At 37.0% G+C, this 23,615-nt stretch overlaps 1 protein-coding gene across 6 annotated transcripts; it reads right to left on the bottom strand.

The window, feature by feature from the left end:
* Nucleotides 1-1,738: 1,738 nt before the first annotated feature.
* On the bottom strand, nt 1,739-22,597 carry LOC18432751 (Galactosyltransferase family protein). 6 transcript variants are annotated; one of them, XR_016045913.1, is made up of 13 exons: nt 22,514-22,597; nt 21,952-22,241; nt 21,373-21,436; nt 20,173-20,222; nt 19,601-19,794; nt 18,146-18,209; nt 17,987-18,059; nt 8,296-8,419; nt 8,113-8,200; nt 7,894-7,954; nt 3,063-3,134; nt 2,844-2,956; nt 1,739-2,285 (listed from the first exon to the last, which is right to left on the bottom strand). XR_016045913.1 is itself a non-coding variant. In XM_020666354.2 (13 exons), exons 2-13 carry the CDS (start codon nt 22,062-22,064, stop codon nt 2,263-2,265), a joined length of 1,029 nt encoding a protein of 342 aa, XP_020522013.1. In that variant the 5' UTR covers nt 22,065-22,241; nt 22,514-22,589; the 3' UTR covers nt 1,739-2,262. The 6 variants fall into 6 exon arrangements, 3 of the variants coding, with proteins under 3 accessions (XP_020522013.1, XP_020522012.1, XP_006842914.2); XR_016045914.1 differs by having other exon boundaries at nt 22,396-22,553; XM_020666354.2 differs by having other exon boundaries at nt 7,894-7,944; nt 22,514-22,589.
* Between the last annotated feature and the right edge of the window lie 1,018 nt (nt 22,598-23,615).

Below are 23,615 nucleotides of genomic sequence, written 5' to 3'. Positions count from 1 at the left end.
ATATGAGCTAAGGGGCATTTTAGATGTCACCTTTGTCAGTTTTTGTGTGAGTACGAAAAATCAGTTAATTTGTGGGATCAACACTTATAGTTTAAATCTGGTTTCTATCATGCTCGACCTATGTAAGAAGTGTGTTTCTTAGGAGCATATTATGGCAAAGTTTAGGTTGAGTCAATTATACCAAAACAACGAATAATGGGGGTGACAATGGGCAGGGTGGCCCGGCCTGGCCAGGTCGACCATAAAACACTAGGGCCTGGGCCACACAATGTGGCCCGAGGGCCGCATCAGGGCCAAGCAACTACAGCATTAGGCCTGGACCAAGGCGTTCGGTCCGACCCTCTTTTTCAATGTTTTTTCCGTTATAATTTTTTTAATTTTATCTACTGCAGCTTGGTCCATCCCTAGGGATGGCAATAGATTCAGCGGCTCAGCCCAGCTCCGTTAGCTTGGTCCTAAAACCCTAGGGCGTGGGCTACAAAATGTAGCCAGATAGCCAATTGATTATGGCCCCCAAGACCAGTTATGTTTTTGTTAGGTTTTCAAACTTTTTTTGTTAGGCTCAACATTCCTGCCCTAAAATAGGCTAGAGGCTGGCCAGCCGGTTGCCAGCCCTATGCATAGGATGGAAAACTAGCAAATGCAATATATGTTTGAAATTACAATTACGTCACATGAGAAAAGAAAACAAAAAAAAAAAACCCTACAGTTTCTTTACAAAAGGCTGATTCAGATTGACCACACTAGGTTCGAATTGGAATTGGTGGGAAATCAAGCATGTTGCCCATTCTGGTTCCCAAGGGGGCAGGTCAATTTTGTCAGGAAATTGGGCGATTTTCCGACATTCTTTCTCTTTTTTTTCCCAAATTTCTTTTTTTTTACAATTCTCACGTGGGTGAATTGCTTATCGCCAATCCAAATTAATGATCCCCTAATCCAAACTAGATTTTTTGATGGCTGATTGACCCTACTGATCTCGGTTTTAGAACACAGCTACTTGATTTTTAGCATAAAAAGATTTTTTGCTCCTACAAGAACATACTGTGCATTTGCTCCCACGAGGAAGAATCATGTTGTCTGTTGAACCTCATATTTAGGATGTAGCCTCTAGAACTTATCAACCAACCTCAAAGAAAAAAATAACAAACAAGATTCTGTGTATCTCAAAATATTGACATCCCAATATTAAACAAAAACCATCCAATTTTCACAAGAGGGGGTAAAAAGAATCCGCCGTGCTTTATTTTTTACTGCCTCCATAGGAGTATACTGTAAATGTACTCCCTCAGGTGACACTAGGAATATATTTTTAGAGGCTAAAATTTGGCGATGTAGCATTTAAAACTTATAAACAACCTCAAAGAGGAAAAAATCATCATCATCATCCAAATCTTATCCTAAGGATTTGGAATCAGCTAAATGAATTATGTTTTTCCATCCTTATCAAAAGCCATAGATTCAAGATTTATGATAAGATGAGGCAAATTTTTATGCAGGCTTCCAACCTAATGCAGTCCACCTCATTTACTCGGGCTTGAGACAGTATAAGGGAAAGTTTGGAGTCCTCGTTATCCTTATTAGCCCAAAAAATAAATAAATGAACGACTCCCTGTGCCCCTCTAAAAATTAACATCCGTCCTACAAATCGCCATTTTGAAGTAAAATACCCATTCTACGACCCAAATGCCTACCTCACTACAAACTTTTTCAGAAAACCTACCCATTTGCACAGTTTTCATTTTGCCCAACTTTCAACAAGTTTTCCCTTCCATTGCTGTGACGGCATGGTGCAGAACTGGAGAGGCCAAAACCACATGATCGAGCCTTCTCATTTTCCTCCAAGCCCTCATCTCAAATCAATGAGATACAAAAAATTCAAATCCAGTCCCAATTACATTTTTGGGCCACCAGAAAGGAATATTCCAACATTACACATCCAACTAAGCCATCAGAGAAAAATATCTCACTCCAACTCCCTATGATCTGTCCCCATCCCAACCCAACCTATGTTATGAATTATGTATCAATGCCAAACACCAGCAGTATCCAAGTTGATGACTGGTCTATTGCTCGGATCCAGTAAATTTGGGATAACTGCTCTCAGTTCCTCACCTCCAAAATGGAACTTGCAGCAGCCAATAAAGCCTATAACTCCCCTATATCAACTCGAATTAGCCCCAAGCTTGGTGAATGAAAGAAACGAAAATCTTGTCATTTGGACCCAGCAAACTTGTTGAGTATAGAGCCATCGCCTAAATTGGGTCAGACAGTGGAGCAAACAGCACCTAATTAAAGCTGGAGATGGTTAGCCCTTATCCAAACATGGGAATACACATGAGAATAAAGATGGAGTTAATTCAAAACTAGTAGGAATCACCAAAGTGAAAATAAAGAAATAATCGAAAACATTTGGAAATATCTCTGAGAATTATGGTTTTGTTTCCAACTAAGCAATTGTCAAAAATTTATACGGAATGTTATCCTTATCATGACAGATGCACAGAAAACATGGGGTGTTATTGTTTCATGACAGTAGAGTTGGAAATTGAAATGGGGTGTCATCCTTTTTATGACAGCCAATTTAGTGAGATGACTGCCAGGGCATTCTATTAGATGGGTCTGTGCATGCCTGCTTATCATAGTGTCAAGGAGACAAAAGAAAAGCATAAGCCTAGAGCACATACATGAGCATTTATGTGAGGAATGCATGCAGCATGTACAAAAGAAAGTAGCAAGAGCATGGGAATGATTTATGTGCCCATGCACATGTATATGTGTATGTTTGTGCAGATGCGTGTGTGTGCGTGTGAGAGAGAGAGAGAGAGAGAGAGAGAGAGAGAGACCTGGAGACCAAGTTGAGCAGCAGAGTTTGCCTTCATCTACATGCTTCACATCAAGTGCAATCATCCATGATCCGACAGTAACATCATCATGGGCATATGTACTGAGAGTTCCTCTGAAAAATTCAAGATTCTTAATATGATAAGCTAACAGCATCCAAATCAGCTTACATCTACTTCAATTCACAGTCCACGTGCATGCATTAGCACAAAGCAGTTCACCTGTTTATGGATATAAACTGTGCCAAAGCTCGTGATATGATGTACATTTCCCCTGAAGCATGCCGAAAATACCTGTTAAGGAAGAAGATGTGTTAAATTGTACTCCCTTATTTCTGTAGGTAAAACTTTCGGTGTATCAGAAGTACAATTCCACAGTGACACCCCAACCTATGTTACAAACAAATGGAATCATGTATCAGTATTTAACATGGTACGAGTGTCGGAAACTGCAACCCTAAAATTGGAGATACGACACGTCTATATATCATTTAGATAAGGAGGGATGTGGGATTGTAAGTGACATCTTTTTATGGTGAAATTTCTTTTTAGAAGGGATGACAGGGCTACAGTTTGTTCAAGGTAACGAGGTCTCTCTATCTAAAAAAACACAAAAACTTCTACCTCCTCTGCAGCTAGGGCCATGGCCATCATCCTTGATCTCTCAGTGTTTCAAAAAGCAAACCGACCAGCACCTGGGAAAACGATTAGGCGGTTCTGGGGGGCTGGGCGCATCACCCAAGCCTAGGCACCCAAAAAAAGCAGATATCCCTGATCGGCCCTATGCCCCTCCCAAGGGCAGAAATACCCCTCGTTGAGGTTATTTTTGGGTCATTTTTTTTATACTAAAGGTGCAAAATTTTGGGTTTTAGGTTCATTTGAAACCTAAAACCAATTAGAGCCTATTTTAGAGAGAGAAAACCCAAAAAAAACAAAAAATTCTACTGGGCCGCCCAGGTTCTCAGCACCCGCCTAAGCGCTGGGCAGCCTGGACCCCCCCCCCCCCCCCCCCCCCGGCGACCGCCTAGGTCCCGCCTAACGCTTTTGAAACACTGCTCATCATAATCACCATAAACGAATACCAGTAAAAAGACGAGGAGGAGGAAGAAGAAGAAGAATAAGAAGAAGAAGAAGAAAACAAACTATAGAGAGACACCCAACAAAGACAAGGAAGAAGAGAGAGATAAAAGGATCATAATGACAAAAGACGAGTGAAAATAAAAATGAACAGATAAAAGAACAGGCAATGAAGAGAGAAAAGTACAAGAAGAGGACAGACAAGGAAGAAAAGACTGAACCCCACTAGCCCATTGTAGTTTACAGTTTACTACATTTAAAAAAAATAAAAAAATAAAAATAAAAAGAAAAACCCACTGATTTTAACTGGTTTAAACTTTTCTTTTTTTTGACTTTTCACAACCACTGTCAGATTTGACGTGATGGCGGAAAGGCATTAGTACTATCGGACACTAATGGTCCTCCTGCCACGCAGTTTTGCCTCTTCAATATACACCGTACATGTGAGCTATGGCTATGCAATTCAAAGTCAAAAATCTTTTAGGATTTTTCATATACACCTCTTTCCCTATCATTGTTGGATTCCTATGCGGCTTTCCCATTTTATCCCTAAAATTCAGCATTAGATTATCTTCCAATAAGTATAACAGTTTTCATATACAACTCTTTCACTATCATTTATTTGTTGGATCCCGATGCTCTTTCCGATTTTATCCTTGAAATTCAGCAATAGTTTACCTTCCAATAAGTATAACATGTAATTTGAACATGATTTATAATGATAAGGAAAAAAGGTTCACCAAAAAGTTTGTCATGTATGGTCATTGACATAAGAAAAGGAAAGAGAAAATAGAAAAAACAAGACAATATAGAAAGATGAGAGAATATGCCCTCTTCCAAAGGTCAGCAAGAGAACCCAACCTAAGGATTGAGATTTGGCTGTCTTTCTAGGCATGAAAGGGAATCCACCCCAGAGCACACTTGGTATCAGCCTTTAACAGCATCATGATGGATGGACATTCTGAAGCTTTTATACCAAATGATTATTTCGGGTGGATTCCCTTGCATGCCTAGAGATATGCCCAAATCTCTCAACCAAGGTTGAACTCCCTTGAGAACTTTTGAGGAGAGGGTATATTCTTTCATCTTTCTTAACCTTTTTTGGTTTCTTCTATTTTCTCTTTTTTCTACATCAACACGGTATATACATACTTTACTTTATCCCCATGTATTACCACATACATAAATCCTTATTTCTTTTGTCCTTCTCCTTCATCATAACAAAATTTTTGCTTAAATGGTTTTCAAATCAATAGCATTTACTGCCTGAGTACTATGAGAATATCAAACCCACAGCCCAACAGAAAGACACTTGATGTTGCAGCCTTGGGGTTGCGAGTTTGACCAGAACTAGGCTGCTGAAAATAGATAAATCAAAACAATAATACTAATAGCACAATGAACAAGGATGACTAAAAGTGACTGGATTTCTGCCAAATGGAGGCAATGGTAGTAACCATAAAGTTCGTAGTGGTTCAAAGGTTTTGATTCAATGTGCAGACCAGGGGGGTGATACATGCTTGTACTTCAGTGTATTCTCAAATTGAAAACTACCAGTTGTGGGAAGAGGTTGCGGCACGTGTATTCAAGATTGCATCGTAAAGCCTCACTTCTCAAATGCTTTTGGTGAAAAGTGCAAACAGGAAACTTTGGCAGAATATGAACAATTATTGGCAACGGCGATGTTGGACTCAACTCAGTAAGAGTCATTCGAGGATATGAAACTGGCTATTGTGGTGGAGAGGTCGCACATCGCTGGATAAACTGAAACAAATATAATGAAGGACAGACATGGCAGCCAATTCAACTGCAATGATACCGCCAGTGGTAATGTTGCCTGTTATATTTCCCTCTAGTAGTAGTAGTGCTGAACACAATACAAACTGTGTCCTAAAATAGAAAATGTCAGGCAAGTAACCACAATCTCCCTCATCTATGAAGTTTCTATAGAAAAAATTCTGACTACAATACAGCGGTAATCATATAAGAGAAGGCAATATCATGTCATTTACTCAGAAAATGGGTAATGTGTGGCCATCAATTTACATTTTTGTCTTGATACAAGATTATGGAGCCCATGAATATATTACTATTTGCCTACATCACTACCATGGCTGCAAGATTACAAGACTGCATATTACAATGAAAAATAACTGTCCAATGGGCTAGGCATAGTTTCATCTTAGTTTTGTAATACTAATCAAGTTCACGGCAACCCAATCAGACCCTTAAGGTTCACCAAATGTGAGATATATCTGGCAACATATCATTCCAATAGCAACTTACCAACTAATGGGAAATAAAAGGAACCACATCTTTGCAAGATCAGGTTATGACAGGTAAACGGTAAGATATTGTGAGGAAGTCGCAAGGGGGTAAATGAGAAGTGTTGGGAAGACAGACAAGAAGTTAACATCAGGTAGGTTAAAGTAATGATGAACAATCTTTTTTCATTTGATTGGATCAGAAAGAAACTTTGGGATTGCTGAATGAAAAATTCAAAAGCAACCGAACCATCATGGTATTTTTTACTCCTCCGAGCAAACAGGTGGTAAATGAATCATCTAAAGATCTGGGTCTAATAGATTGTATTTGTCTCATTCTCGGATAGAAGAGTTGATTCCATTGCAGAGCCGTACGCAACGCACAAAAGATGCATGTACGGTAGTTCAATTCTATACTGATGGTGTTAGGAAAATCAAATCAAAATGTCAGAATGCAAGTGACAATAATGACAGGATGCAGGGATGCAAGAAAATTACCTAACTTGGAAAAACAGAAAGTGTAATAAAAATTCAAGATGGTACAGACAACATGGGGAGGCACGAAAAGTAAAATGCTAGATGGAAAGATGGGATGGTGGAAATGTAACAAAGGGCAAAGGGATCTCATAATACAGTCAGTCCCCTCTGTTTATTCCTACTGACGCCGAGGTCTCTGGAGTTTCTTAGATGAATGATATAGAAGCTACTAATAGCAACAGAAACCTACATTTCTGTTGAGATCACAATTTAGAATGCATGCCATTTTGATATTTGTGTCTGGTGGAAAGACAAAAATAGCATTCATGGGGTGTTCAATCCTGCAATGGAGTAAAAGACAAATAGAAAGGTACATGATCAAGCAACAATAAGAAAGAACAAAATAGAAGTAAAATCAGAAAGGTTGAAGCAAGAAAAAATTTCAATGGTGGAAATTAAAGCACATCCATTTCTCACTTTCTTTGGACTGCATGTGAAAGGTCCATGCTAGAAATCAAAGCACAACTACCTTTATCTATTTTTATTATAAGACAAGGAAGGGACAGGTGATGTCCTCCACTATAGTTTTGCACAGCTATGGGTTGTAGGGGTGTGATTAAAGTCATGGGCTTGATGGTGCATCTATGCAAAACAACTTGCATTGATAGTAAAGTCGAAAACATGTAGGGATTCACAAAGGAAATGAGCTAGGTCAAAGGCAGGTGTAGAAGGGAAGGGATACTATAAAACATGAAAGTGATTTAAAATTTAGTAAAGTTAGATATCGTGAAACTTAAAAGGGAGAAACTTTCAACTAGCTCAACATATCTTCTGAAATCCAAAAATTGGGTTTATTGAAACACTTCTAAAGAGGATGTATACGGTAGTTAACAAATATTAAACATTGCTAGGGTTATTTTTTCAGAGATTTTTTAATATTACAAAGGTTTTTGAGGTCTCCATACAAAAAGTCTCAAAGACTCACAAGGGACTGCCTAAGGACATTCGAGTAAAGATAGAGCCAAATGTTAAGTGCAAGCCAGAAAAACACATAAATGTTCCTTTTTCAACTAATCGATATTTTTCTGCATTTTCTTTTTATCACACAGAACACTCTGGTGTTGCCACTTATGCGGATTACCTTAAAGTGCGGAGTCAAACAAACTACTAAATCAAGATTGAAGCTTCAAAAAAAGGATAAAGCTAACAAAATCAGAAGCAAGAATATAACTCACGATCTTTTGTCTCCAAACTTCCACCAGTCGGGCTCATACCATTTGTGGCTCCTGTAAATATCTAGCAATGACAGAAATAAGAATAAGGACAATCGCTGATGGTCTATACTAAGCTAGCAGCAAAGATCATCAGAAAGATGAGTCTTCATTCTTCTTGTGATAGTTGGAATTAAGGTTGAGTATTATGACTACACATGTAAAAGAGAGGCAAGAACACACCGTTCTGAGAAAACTTCTCCTGACTTCATACATCCAATATAAACACGGGGCTGTTCCCAGTATTTTGTAAGCATAGCCCCCAAGCTATCTGCAGAACCCATAAAATATAAAAGCAATGAAAGAGTCAATGGTTGGAGAATTGACATCATATAGGACACAAAACCATCACCAAATACACCTTACCTAGGTTAACATAAACATCATCATTAACCTTAGCATAGAAATCAGAATCCCAAGTATCAGCAGCACTAACAAAAAACTTCTTTGTTTTCTTTGACAGCTCCTCAGAAACCTCCACGTGATCTTCCTGTCAATGAAACAGAGAAGTTCCATTGGCATATAATTAACTTGACAACATCCCCATGACCAAATCAGAAATGAAGTCATGTGAAATAGCATATGACCAGAAAAATAAACAAATAGAGTTTTGAAGGCCATATGAGGCGTAGTAACAAATGCTCAAGCTCCATGGCATTTAAAGGGTGACATCACATGTCTTTCTGATGAAGGAAGGAAAAATTAAATCCACTTGTTTTTTCCAATCCTCAAACAAACAAATCAGCAATAAAGGGTAACCATGGCTGTAAAGCAAGCCAGAAGAAGAAGAAGCTCTCTCTTCTTTGTCATAAAATACATTTCACTAAAAAATAACATCATGCTTCTCATGGGCTTTGCCCCCTTTTCTAATACAAGCCATCAAGGAAAATAAAATATCCAAAAGATTCCTTCTCTACTTATCTCTCCTATCAAATCCAATATATCACAACAAAATAGGAAACACCATTAAAACAGACCTCTACCTCATGCACTTCTCACCTATAGATCCACCCGTCTAGGAAATATTCTTTTTCTCTCTCTAACATATTCTCTACAAAATCCCATGGAGCTAGGAAATCACTAAATCCCATAAAAATAGTACCAAGCCCCTCCATAACAGGATCACTACATTATAATAGAACCTCCCTTAGCACCTAAGTGATCTACTCCCAAGTCCCAACTACAAGCTAGGAAACCAATTAACTAACTAAATCTTAAATAAAAACTCATCATAAGCCTATCAACTAAGAAACTAACCAAATAAATAAATAAAAATAACATCCACATCTCTAAAAATAAAATTGAAAAATAAAACTAAATTTTTTAATCAATCAGATCTGCATCATTCTCCCCTGATTGAAGAAAACTTGCCCTCGAGTTTTGAAATGAGTTAATAAGAATCCTCTTCTATACACAAGGTCTCTCTCAACCCGAATATTGCATATTGCAATATCAAGGGCTTGATCCTGGGACCGTTGGATTATAGGTCAGATTAAAATATCCTTGAACCAATTACTGAAGGTTTTGGCACAACCAAGCAATTAAGGGTGCCACAAAACAACTCAAGTAATTTCATAATTAATATGTCATAAGAGGGAAACAAAGTACTATTAGAAAGTCTAATGTGTTAGGGAGAACAAAGATGATGGAACATGGACAACTTAACGAGCCAGGAAGTTCTTGCTGGTTTTGACCAATACGTTGGTCCAGTGATTGGATTGGATTGGTCCCAAGTCTTGACTCCTAGTCCTGGTCTATTCTTAGTTACATTAGAAAAAACCATATTTCACATTTTTAACCTTGAATGGTCTCATAAGCCTATATAGTTCAAGCTTTACAATTTGGAGATCGTTAAATCACAATTTTTTTTAACGTGTTTACTATTTAGTTCTTAAATCACAGTTCTTTCCTAGATTTTTAAAATGAGAATTAGGCGTGAAAGACGACTGACGTAGGAAATTCGAAGAATAGAAAATCAACAATATTTCAGGCCAACACAAGCAATCTCTTGAAGAAACCTGAGGGTTATCCAACATAAAACCCTAACTAGGAATTCCAGAGCAAAGCTCTCTACCTTCTTTATTTCAAAATCACGACAATCTCCCAATAACCCTCTTCGAATCACTATCTAAATTAAATGGTTTACTTAGACCCCAAGAAATTTCAACTCTTAACCAAAATACAAGTCCTAATTAAAACAAAATTTGTGATGGCATTTTTACATTGATAAAATAATTAATTCCACTAGTTCTCTAACTACTTTTCCATATAGCTCCTAAAAATCCTAAAAAAAATAAAAAACTAAAACTCACAAAAATTAAAAACCAGAAAAATAAACCTTGAAAATCCCCCAAAAAAAATGCATCCTTAAAATTTTAATAGGAAAAATTCAAAATAAAAGGCATTTGCTTCTGCATCAAACTTCCAAGACGGAGAAAACGCATACTGGAGTTTTGAAGCACGCTAAGATGAATCCTGCAATAAAATCATTATCTTCTTCAAATTGAACATTATGGCTTGAATCCTGAGACCTATGGGTTATTGGCCCAATAAAGATAAAGCCATTGTGCATTGAAATATAGTCTTTGCAATCAATTGATATACTCATAAACTCCTTTGAGAACACATCGGGAAAGGGTCTTTGTGTCGATGGAGTAGTTATGACACAGGCTTCGCTCAACCCAAAAGAAAACCTTAATGATGAGCACTAGATTCAATGACCAAACCAACAACCTCACCTACTGGTTGTCCTTGGAGATCCTCATCTTGTTGCTCTCCACATATATCACCTACCAAATTATCATCAACAATAAGACTGCCATCAAAGATGGGATCACCATCAAATACATGATCACTAACTCCATCAAAAGGTTCCTCATCAAAGATTGGATCATCCATGAATCTTGACAGTCATCAAGGGTTTGGGCAGAAGAACTTCTCTTTTATTTTGAGGAACTTCTTGGTAATCAAAAACCCTCTTTAAGGTATTTAACCAATCAATAAATTCTCCAGTTTTAGGATTATTGTCAAAATAGGGAATATCAACCTTCATATCGAGAACGTTATAACGATGTCCTCCATGTCTAGTTCTTCCTTGCTTCATCTTCACTCGATTCCCTACGCGGAGAACAAAAATGAAAACGGCTGTATTCGACATCCTTTTAGGCGAAAAGATCATCGTCTTGCCCATGAGTGATATTTGAGAGCTGTCGTGTAAGCTGCAAAACCTCCCTCCCAAGGTCTTCAAATGCCTTATCTTTGAGATCACTGGTTGGTCTACAAGAGCTCCCCTTCCTTGGCCCTTTCCTGTTTTCATGGATTCACCAAAATCACAAACCCTAGGAAGCTAATAAACAAATCCTAGCTGAAATCAACAAGACCTAGGCTAAATTTAGCAAACTATAAGATGAAATCAAAATTTGGCTGAGATCATTAAACCTTGGCCGAAAATCAATGAACCCTACACTTCACTGTAGATTCTTGGCCTTGTTGAAGAAACATGGGCTCTGATACCAAACTGACATGAAATTTGAAGAACATAAAGTCTGCAATATTTCAAGCCAGTACAAGCAATCTCTTAGAGAAACCTGAGGGCCCTCCTGCAAGAAACCCTAACCAAGGATTCCACAACAAAGCTCTCTTCCTTCTTTATTTCCAAATCATGTTAGTCTCCCTACAACCCTCTTCAAAAAGACCTTACTTACATCCCAAGAAATCTTTACTTTTATTTTAATTAATGTCCTAATTAAAACAAAACTCGTGATGATATTTTTATCCCTAATAAAATTAATAATTCCATATGTACTCTGACTAATTTTCCAAACAGCTCCTAAAAAACCTAAAAGAAAAGAGTAAAAGGCTTAAAGAAATAACCCCGTAATCTCGCCAAAGATGCATTTCACTAGGAAAAATTTAAAACTAGGAGGCATTTGCTCTTGCATCCCATAATATTAAGGGAAATTAATGCCTCTCAGCCCTAAAAAGTGGTATAATTGCCCACCACGTTGGTTTCACTAAAAGGCCTGTGCCCAAGAGGATTCTTAGTTGCTCATTGGGCCTCAATGCTCTAGTCCCTCTTAGGGCATTGCAGCCTTATCTGTAATAATAATCACCATCATCATCATCAGAGCCTTTTCCCAACCAATTGGGGTCGGCCACACGAATACCAGTGCACCATTTCTGCTCTATCAAGGATCATACACTCAGTGAGGCCATAAGTCCCCAATCTTTTCTCACTAATTCTGACCATGTCCTTTAGGGCCCACCCCATGCCCTTTTTGAGGCTTCCACTTGAAACTCACATTTCTTAACACGAGTTTCTATGCAGCACATGGCCACCCCTCTTAAGTCTACTCTCTCATTCTATCGTCTATTGGTGCCACACCTAAATTCTCACAAATTTGTTCATTTTGAATTCTATCCCTTCTTGACTTGCCACTCATCCATCTCAACATCCTCATCTCAGACACATTCATTCTATGGGCATGTTGTTTCTTGACAACTCAACATTCCAGCCCATAAAGCAAAGTTGCTCTCATAGTTGTCCTATAAAACTTGCCCTAAAGATTCATCGGTATGCAGCGATCACATAGAACTCTGGTTGCACATCACCATTTCGCCCACTCAGCTCTAATTTTAAGTGCGACATCTTCCTCAATTTTTCCATTTTCCTGGATTAACGACCCAAGATATCAAAATTGCCTTCTTTTTAGCATTTCTTAGCCGTCAATCTTAACTACTTCCTCGTTTCTACTCCTATTATTACTAAACTTGCATTCTATATACTGTGTCTTGGTCCGCCTTATTTTAAAACCTTTAGATTCTATGGCATCCCTCCAAAGTTCTGTTATATGTGTGATGGCAAATCATACGTAGTTCCTTTTACTTTTCATCACTTGTTTTGAGCCCTTGGATTGAAACTAATCCAAGGGTTATGATGTTGTAGGAAATTTAAAAATTAAAGGTATTAAAACCCTTTTGTTTAGACAGAGAAAAAGATAAAGAGATTGGGCTGGAATTGGGTTTCTCTTGAGGGCTGTTGTATGCTCTATTTTAAGGAGAAAGTGAGCAAAAGCTTGAGCCTATTGTGCGTTTGCTGTGTGCCCTGTTATATTGAGAGAGTGTCAAAGAGAACCCATTTTTTGGTGTCTTGGTACCTCGTTTTTGTGCTCTGTTTAGATTGAGAAAGGACTATTGGAAATTGAGCTCAATTTTACCTTGTAATCTTCCCAAATAAGTAAAGCCTAGCACTATTCTCCCGTGGATGTAGGTCACAATTTGTGATCAAACCATGCTAAATTATTGTGCTCTGTGAATACATGTTGCTGAATTTTTCATTCCATGTTCTTGCTTTGATATTGTGTATTGATATGAATGCACAATAGTTGTGAATGTTAAAAACCCTTGATGATTTTTCACCAATCGATCACAACAACTGGTTTCAGAGCCTAAGGTTTGTTCTTCATTGTGTCTGTGAAGAAAGGGTCTTTTGCTATTGTGGTTATTCGCTGTATTTTTTTGTAAAATGGAAGGGCTATGGAATTTGAAAAACTAAATCAAAGTAATTGGGTAATATAGAAAATGATGATGGAAGATTATCTTGTTGGGAAAGAATTGGGTAGGCCACTTTGAGGAAAAGAGGTCATGCCGGTTGGAATGGAAAATTGGGAATGGGGATATTCTTGATCGAAAATGTTTGGCAGCCATAAGACCATGTATTTCACCCTCAATTTTATTTGATGTTTGTCAATGTAAAACATCTGCAAAGCTTTGACAATCTCTAGAGCAATCTTTTGAACAACCATCTGGTGCAAATAAAATGCATGCCAAGAAAAAATTGTTTCTTTTGAAAATGAAAGAAGGTATTACAATTAGAGCGCATGTGAGTGAATTTAATTCAATTTCTACACAATTTGAGGTCTCTGAAAGTGAATTTGGATGAAAAAGTGTTATGTTTGCTTTTGTTGAGTTCTTTGCCTACTAGTTGGGATACCTTGGTTAACACTGCTAGTTGGGATACCTTGCTAGCAATAATCTGAGTAAAATCAAGTGTTTAAAGCTTGATATGTCCAAGCATTTTGCCACCAAGGACCTAGGACCAGCCAAGAACATTTTGGGCACGCACATTCATAGAGACAGAAAGCAAGGTAAGCTTTGGTTAAGTCAATCTGAATATATTTCTAAAGTTCTTGAGTGTTTCAATATGATTGACTATAAACATGTTTCTACACCATTAGCTGTACATTTTAAGTTATCTAAAAGGGACTCTCCAATGAATGAAGTAGATAAAAGTGAGTTGAAACATGTTCCATATACTTATGCAGTGGGTAGTTTGATGTATGCAATGGTTTGTACTAGACCTGATATTACCCATGCAGTGGGAGTTGTTTCCAGACTTATATCTTGGGAACATTAGCAAGTAGTTAAGTGGATACTCGGTATTTAAAGGGGACACGAAATGTATGCTTCTGTTTTGGGAACTCATCATTAGAAGTTATTGGCTATGTAGATGCAGATTATGCAGAATGCCGTGATACTAAAAAGTCTACCACTGGGTACAATTTTAATGTTAGTGGTGGTGCAGTCAGTTGGATGCCAAGGTTGCAAGATATTGTTTCCTTGTCATCAATTGAAACTAAGTATGTGGCATTGACAAAGGCAGCAAAAGAAATGATTTGGTTGAGAAGGTTACTTGACCAGTTTGGGGTGAAACAGGATAAATACGTTGTGCATTGTGATAACCAGAGTGCTATTCATCTGACTAATAATGCAGCTTATCACTCCAAAACAAAACACATAGAGGTTAGATACCATTTTATTCGGCTGCCCTCGAGTGTAGAGACCTGCCGGTGGATAAGATCCACATTGAAAAGAACCTTGATGATATGTTAACAAAGGTTGTCTCAACGGATAAGAATTGTAGAAGACTTTTGGGGTTGGATGAGACGTAACTCGATTGGTGAAAAATCAGTAAGGGTTTTTAACATTCACAACTATTGTGCATTCATATCAATATAAAAAAGCAATGGAAACTATACAATATCAGAGCAAGAACATAGAATAAAAAATCCACCAACATGCATTCACAAAGCACAACAATTTAACGTGGTTTGGTCACAAATCGTGACCTACATCCACGGGAGAATGGTATGAGGCTTTACTTACTTATTTGGGAAGATTACAAGGTGAAATCGAGCTGAAAACATCAATTTCTAATAACCCTTTCTCACGATAAACTGAGCCCAAAAACAACGTACCAAGAACACCCAAAAATAGGTTCTCTTTGACACTCTCTCACTAAAATAGGGCACACAACAAACCCACAATGGGCTCAAGCTTTGCTCACTTTCTCTAAAACAGAGCATACAGCAGGCCTCAAGAGGAAACCCAATTCGAACCCAATCTCTTTATCTTTTTCTCACTCTTTCTCTCTCTAAACAAATGGGTTTTAATTCCTTTAGTTTCTAAGTTCCTACAACATCATAACCCTTAGATTAGATTCAATCCAAGGGCTCAAAACAAGAGATGAAAAGTAAAAAGAACCACATGTGTAATTTGGCTTCACACATATAACAAGTTCTAACTTTGCGTTGATGTTATTTTGGGTCTTATCAATCAAAATTGTCGTTCGCGAACATACACTACATATCCTATCTTGTAGGTGTAAGTCGTTCATAACTAAGAAAAAGAGGTATGGCGTACGGACTCAATGCTGACCCCTAATGTAGACCTATTGTCACTAAAAACTCACTCGTCTCTCGACTAGTTGTTCGCATGCTAGTTAGTACTCCCTCGTACATATCTATCATATGCTTTCTGTAGATCAATAAAGACCATGTGAGGTCTTTTACCTTTGCTCTAAACTTCTCAACTAGTTGCCTAAGTAGGAAAATAGCATCGATTGTTGAACTCCGTAGCATAAAACCTAATTGGTTTTCTGATATACTCGTCTCATGCCTTAATCGTTGCTCAATCACTCTCCCACAGCTTCATAGTGTGGCTCATAAGTTTGATCCCTTAATAGTCCGCACAATTTTGTATGCCTGCTTTGTTCTTATAAATATGTACCACAGTACTTTTCTTTAAGTCATTTAACATTTTCTCTTTTCTCAACACTTTGTTGAACAACTCGGTCCGCCAGTCAATGCCAATCTCTCCCCATAAACATCCATACTTGTATCAGTATATCATCTGGTCCTAAAGTCTTTCCTATCTCCATCCTCTTCAAAGCTTCTTTTGCTTCCAATATATTAATCTTATGAATGTATCTATGACTTTCGCGCTCATTTATGCAAACAGATCCTTCTACCGCTATATTCCCATTGTGTTCGTCATTTAATAATTTTTGAAAATAAACTCTCCGTCTTTCATTGACTTTCTTTTCCTTCACCAAAACCCTTTGATCTTCACTCTTAATGCATTTAATATGGTCTAGATCCCCACACTTTTTCACTCTCATTTTTGTTACTTTGAAGACATCCTTTTCACCATTTCTTATTCCCAATTTACTGTATAGATTGTCATATGCTTTAAGTTCAGCCCTACTATTTTTTTACGTTTTTCTTAGCATGTTTATATTCTCCCAAGTTTTGATTCTTTTTATTACAATGCCAAGTTTTACAACATGATCCTTTTTCGCAAATGGCCTTCTAAACCTTATAACTTCACCACCAAGTTTCCTTATCAGCCTATCTATAATCAATACATTAAAAATTGGCCCTTAAACCTCATGTCTAGCATTGTAGGAAATAGTTATCAATCTAAGATTTTCCGTTAGAACAAGATGAAACATTTTGAGCTACAAGAATGATACCATTGACCCAATGATTCTGAAATCCCACTCATCTCCAACATTATTGGACCCAATTCCTCCAAACAATTTATCCAACCTTCCTCTTACACTCTGCCCATCCATTGCCAAAATTACCAAACTACTATTTGTTTCATGCCTTGAACTCCTACTTCAGCAAGCTCTAACTTCCCTGTAATATAGAATTGGCCTCCTTTTAAAATGATAAAAAGGAAACTGTAACAAACTGACTTCCTCAAAAGTGATGACACGCAAGGTTGACTCAAAGGCCCCTGTAGATCATAAATGAAGTTCATGGATCTGGGCGAACATCACATGAACTTGAAACAAACGGGTAGAAGATCTTAAAGGACCAGACTCCAGTAGAGAAGAATTTTCTTCCTATAACCCACAGAAAAAAAGTCTCTATAGATCACAAGAAGCGGTAAAGGGTCAAACCTTAAGAACACACGAGGTTCCTTTCCTTAAGCATCCCAATAATTTAACCACCCAATGGTAGTAAGGTCAACAAGTACGAAGTCACTAGTAAAGCCACTGGAACAAATCATCATTACTAGAGAAACACTTCCTTGGCAACTTAAAAAAAAAAATTAATAAAAAACCCACAGCCCTGATATGATCTTTCAAGAAGGCCATATCTTCCTATAAAGCAGACCTGCACTTAGCTGAATGCCCGAATTGATCGTGAAAAGGTGCAAATGGGCTCCAAGCACCAACTGGGAAAATTTCCTTTTTTGCCTTTTTATTAGGGCACCAATCCAACCTGAAACACTAAAGAGGGTCCATGGCAGATAAATTCTCAAGGGAACCTATGAAGACCAACATTAAATTTTAAAAACAAATAAAAAATAGAATGATTTAAAACCTGAATGAAATTTAAAATGATTAAAAACAAAATAACATAAAAGAAAACTGATTGAAACACTTCTCAATAGGTAGCAACACATTACAAGACCCTTGTTAACACTTTACGCAGATGAACAGGATAGAATATACCGCAACACAATAATTCAAGAGACTAATAATTCAAGGGACTATCTTTGCAATCACACGTGCAAATGATCTTTGGGACTCAGCTGCTTCCTCATTAAATTTTATAGTGTACCCAGTAAAAAATTAAGATCAAGGTGTTGCTTATTTCGCACTACTCACTGAAAACTGAAGAGCAAAGAGTATCAATCATCTTATAGAACATTAGTAATATCCTGCAAAAGACAAACACAACTGATGGAACATAAATGCACTCACAAGAATAAGGAAGTCATTTGTTTTGCTGTTCTCTTCATCAATTGCCCTGTCCAAACTATCCCCACGATTTGCACTGCAAATCAACATCACAACTGAGAGTTCGATATAACTATTCAATAAAATGGTATGAAATGTTGAATACACATAATGAACCTTTACCTTCTACCTATGATAAAACGGACTGCTATACCCTTATCATCTTCCAATTTTTTCAATGCTGCACCTGTAAAATTTCTCATATCCCTTAATAAAATAAAATCTAAACAACTTGGGCATAGATGTCAATAAGCAAGGAGAGATGATAAGGGGCGATCATAAAGGTGAATAGACACATTTACATCAATAGTATTTACCACCAACATATTTAAGTAAATCAAGCATCAAAAGTATGACAAAAAAAAAAAGGAATCACCATCTACATGATGAGAAAGATATTGACAACTGCTTAATAGGTATTTACACTGTATTATTCAGATAACTAAAACAACATACATGACTGATAAAATGAATTTGAAGAACTCGGCACATTAGCCAAGAAAAAAAAAATCCACAAAAGTAGATTAAAACTCATTCCAAACTTTGTATATAACTTCACTCAAAAGTGAAGAGCCAATTGACATTAAATCACGAAATGGTTCCATTCGCTCAAGCGACCAAACCATGTTTAGTCAGACATTGGAAAAAGATCATTTTGTTTAAAGATTTTGGACCAAAATAACTTTGGAACTTACAACCATAAAAGGGATGCATACCATATACGCATTTTTCTTTGCAACTTATTTGCCTCTTATATACCTTTTTTTGGGACAATAGTCAACTGTTATAATATGTTTATAAAGTGTAGGTGTACATATCAAAATAAAACTCTACGTGGACATATCAAAATGGGGCAACCCATATCCAGGTGCTCCGTACAATGTATCAAGAGACAGCAAATCTCACTACTAAGAAAACAGTGGATGATGCAGGGAAGATAGAGCGAGAAGGAGAGGAGACAAAGAAGGGGGAGAGAGAGAAAAAGAGATGAGAGGATAAACTAAAGAGTAGCGTCTGACAACCAAAATGTGGGTGTAGATGTGCTGCTAAAGGTGTTTGCTTATGTACATGTACATGAGTACATATGTATATATGTGTATATATGAATGAAATACTTGTTGTAAAAATCCATCAATTTAATCCAAATGATATCAAAACTAAGTAAACCACAGTAAATTTGGTGAACCTCTCAATAGTGAAAAATTAGAGCTATTCAACAAAGATAGCTTGAATATTTTCTCAGAACTTTTCAAAGAAAGAATTACTCAGATAAAAATAAGCTCATAAAAGCAGTTATGTCTTCAAGAATTCAAGAAATTCATTTTCATCAGATTATAATTGCAACAGTCCTACACCAAAAGAAAAGCACCCTCCCAACCAGTGCAAAAAAAAAAAAAAAAACAAACGAGAGCATCATTACACACTGAAGTCCCAACAATTACATCTTTGCATGAGAGGTGACCTAGAAAGTTCACAAAAAGTTTCCTTTTCCCACAAGAACCTCATCATGCAAAGATTAAAGGCTTTCGTCTGATGTTAACAAAAGAATTGTAAATCACAAAGGAGATTGGAATCCACCTGTAGGCATCCACGATTTTCTGATTGAATCCCTGTTATTCTTGTGACCGAATTCTGTGATAATACCTATAACAGCTAGTAATCTTCTCCTTGAATGAGTTCCATTTGGTCCAATGGAATGTTTTGATACAAAACCTTCACTTCTAGCGGCAGCCAATTCCATCTCTAGTGCTGATAATTTCTTTTGTTGATCTCTGACAAGACAAAATACCATCAATTTACTCAAGATATGGAAATAATGGATGCTTTAAAGTTGCTGACGTGAACCCAATGAGAACAACAAGTAAATGAGAACAACAAGTAAACAAAACACATAAACAATTGAGTAACACGCATATGTAAATATGATTACGTATATAAACACAGAATACATGTGTATATATACAGAGAGAGATTGGAGAGACATATAAGTTCAACCATGTGCATGTGTGTGAGTTAGCATGTGTATGCATAAATAGATAGAAAGACAAGCATGCATGTGCATTATCAAAAGCAAATCCATGTGTGGTTTGGGCCCCCCAGGAAGGAGGCCTTCTTCACCCTCTATAAAGCAAAGATGGTGAAAGTCTTACTTGCAAGCCAAAACCTTAAGCGTATCATCAACTGATATAGCTGGCTGCCCCTGAAAAAAAGAAATATCAAATTAATTATGACACGAGATGATGCTCATTTCTCTAGATAAAACATTCCCTGGTAATAAGTAACTAGACATGTACACATTTATGTAAAACCAACCAGTTTACATAAAAAACATCAAAATGAATCCCACATCAGAGCAATAATTACTAGATAGAAAGCCCACTGTGGTAACCCACAAATTTAATCACATAGGCCATTTCTACAGCTGGGTTTGGGAGCGCCGAGAGCTGCTTGTTACTATCAATAACATAATACGTGTAAAATTCCATTTCACTCCAAAAAATGTAAACAACACGGGTTGGGGCTTCTTTCCAGATCCATTGTTAAGGGGCACAAAAAGTGGTGTTCTCAATGTCTGCTTGATAGTGTTATGGCATGGCAGATCCTTGGGAAGGCATTAAAAAACATACCGCGGTTCTCGTCAACAATGTGTTTTGTCCAACTAACAATATCCTAAAGGAAGCAGAAAATAGATTTCATACACCCAAGATCTAGCCACTTCAAAGTTTCATAGATGACAAAAAGATTTAGCACCAGAACACCTCCACCTATGAGATATAAGAATTGCACAATCAACCGAAACTGCAATTTCATCCAATTCAAATATATGATTATACAAACCAGGACACACAGGGACCCATAAATCCCAACCAAGTTAAAATTAGGAGTGACTGATGGAGATTGAGTTAGAAGAGGGAGAGACAGAGATAGATTTTCGAGGAAGCTTGGGAACCTAGGTTTATCAAACAAAGAAGGGGGAAACAACCGGCACAGCTGTTTTTGCCTTTGCACTTGCTGATTTCACCTTTTCAACCTTTTTTTGTTCAAGTCAGTCTCCACTCTTGGATTTGATCCCATGCTGGAAAGTTGGCTGGACTCTATAACATGAATGTACATGTCTTTGGTTTTGGGAGCATGTCGACAAATCAAGTGCGGACGCTGAACGTTGAAGAAGCACTTTTCAGAGAAACCAATCTAGGTTATCAAGATAGCCTCAGCGTCTCCACAAACAAAGGTGTGCATGTGTGTGGAGAAAAAGGGAAAATTTGTCTAAGGGAGACATCCCATTTGGCATAGACATAATTCTCAACATAACTGACCAGACACACTCAAACACGAGAGAGAGGAAGTACCTGCCCAGTTCTCCTATCGAGCTCCTTTATAAGATAAACCCTAGCCTCTGCATCCTGCCAAAGACTGTTAAGGAAATTTCACCGATCAGATTAATACTATCAACCTCTGCATAGCCGCAATACTGTAATAATACTTATCATGAAGAACAACCAGACCACTAATTCACAACCAGACCACTAATTCCTCAAAGAGATTAGCTTTTGAAGCGGCCATGAAAAATGCTTGGATTCCTTTAAATCCAAAACATCCTCTCAGAAAATCAACCATTTCCTTCATTCCTTTAAATCCAAAACATCCTCTCAGAAATCAATCACTTCCTTTCTAAGCATATAATTTAACTAACATTTTTTTCCCCAAATAGAAAATTCCAACAAGGGGGAGCAATCCATCAAATGAGTAATTAGCACTACCTCAGTGATCAGAACATTTACACTGATAAATCAAGAAAATCAGAAACGAGAAACAACAGTTAATTGTGTGTCTTTCCATATAACGATTTCTCAGTAACCAACTTCTGATTTGTTTCCTTCATTTTTATTCGTTGAGATTTCAAAAATAAATAACTGAGGAGACATTACCGTCCAGCAACATAGAGGGAAGCCATGGTCGCGAGCATCGAAAACATTAGAAAAGAAATCCTCGACTTCATTACCATTGCAGAGAGCCGGCCGCTCGACCCCCTGCTATGCATCGCTCTTTTCTCTCTCTCAATCGATTCCCAATCTCAACATTACAAACTCACAAACAGGACAAAAAACAAAACAAAACAGCCAAATGATTATTCAAAAGCAGGCCGAGAAGCTTCAACTACGGGATCCGGATCTGAATCTGAAGGGACAGTGATTGAACAAGAAATAGCGTGTTTCTCCTGAAATATATGCATACAGGGGAGATGTAAAGAATATTCAAAGGGGAAAGGAAATAAAAAATGCAGTCGCTTTTACAGAAGAGTTACACACATGAAACATAGTGGAATGTATTTTTAATTTTGAAAAAAAAATAAAGAATGACCAGGAAAATACAAATAGGTTGCTTGCATTTGTATGCATATAATATGAGAGAGAGCTTGTTGGTCCGCAGTAGCGACCGTCCGACGGAAGCCGCGACTGCAAGAAACCGAGATTGGGGCCGTTTGGGTACCTTGAGAAACCGAGATAATGGCCCGTTTGGGTATCTCGAAATTATTGTTTGGGTTACACTTAAATGGTAAGAAATTGGAAAGAAATTACGAGATTTCTCAAAAAAACAGAAAATCCATTACGTCCGTCAAAAATCTATTACGATAGTGACAGATAATTTTGGGATAAAAAATCTATTATGAAAGTGACAGGTAATTTTGGAAATCTGTCAAGTGCGTTTTTGCCTACCTATCCCTTATTAAAAAAAACTTCTAAACCCTTTCTTCATAATGACTAGGTTATCTCTCTTTTTTATGCACGTCCCCTTTCTTCATAATGACTAGGTTATCTCTCCTTTTTATGCTCGTCCCCTTATCTGAAGGCATCAGTTGTCATATAAAAATAAAAATAATAAAAATAAAATTCAGTAATCAATGATAAATTACACAACACAATCACAATAAAAAATTTAAAAATTTTACACAAATACCTCCCTTTTTAAGCTCGTCCCCTCATATGAAGGTATCGGTATCATATAAAATAAAAAATAATAAAAATAAAAATCAGTAATCAATGATAAATTACACCACACAATCATAATAAAAAATTTCACACAACATAATCCTTATAAGATATTACTAAAATCTCAATTGAAATAACATACCCCTTTAGTCTCCTCCAATACCTCAAAATTTTATACTCCAATTACCAAACGTTCTAGTTTACTAATCAAACTTCTTCCCATTTTTTAATTCGTGCCCTACAGATTTTAAATTTAGTATCATAAATTTATTATTTATTTAAAATTATATAGAGAGACATTTGAAAGACTTCTATATAAAATAATAAAAAATAAGGCTTATCATAATAAAATCATGGTATTCCAATGACTTATCACGTTGAAACCAATATCATGTTAGAAAATATGTGATTGCATATAAGTGCCAAAGGCACTTAAAATTAGTAGGAAATAGTTTCATGACTGTAAAATGGTACACGTTATTATTAGAAAATCTTTTTGGATAATGTTGTTATTAAAAATCTTTTTGAAATGGTGTGATGATGATTTTAATTCAGAATTTTAGTGGAATTTTGTGACAAAAAAGAAAGAAATGATAAATCTG

Source organism: Amborella trichopoda, chromosome 1, assembly GCF_054954075.1.
Source record: "Amborella trichopoda isolate Santa Cruz 75 chromosome 1, AtrichopodaSantaCruz75HAP2 v2.0, whole genome shotgun sequence".
In the NCBI taxonomy this organism is placed as follows: domain Eukaryota; kingdom Viridiplantae; phylum Streptophyta; class Magnoliopsida; order Amborellales; family Amborellaceae; genus Amborella; species Amborella trichopoda.
Note: the sequence above shows the minus strand (reverse complement) of the source record. Positions and strands in the feature narration are given on the sequence as shown.

Coding starts and splice junctions, on each gene's coding strand:
- LOC18432751 (XM_020666354.2), bottom strand. CDS start 22,064: ATGCATAGCAGGGGGTCGAGCGGCCGGCTCTCTGCAATGGTAATGAAG. Junction 21,437..21,951: donor TCCCTCTATGTTGCTGGACG/GTAATGTCTCCT, acceptor TTTCCTTAACAG/TCTTTGGCAGGATGCAGAGG. Junction 2,957..3,062: donor CAGTTTATATCCATAAACAG/GTGAACTGCTTT, acceptor TGAATTTTTCAG/AGGAACTCTCAGTACATATG.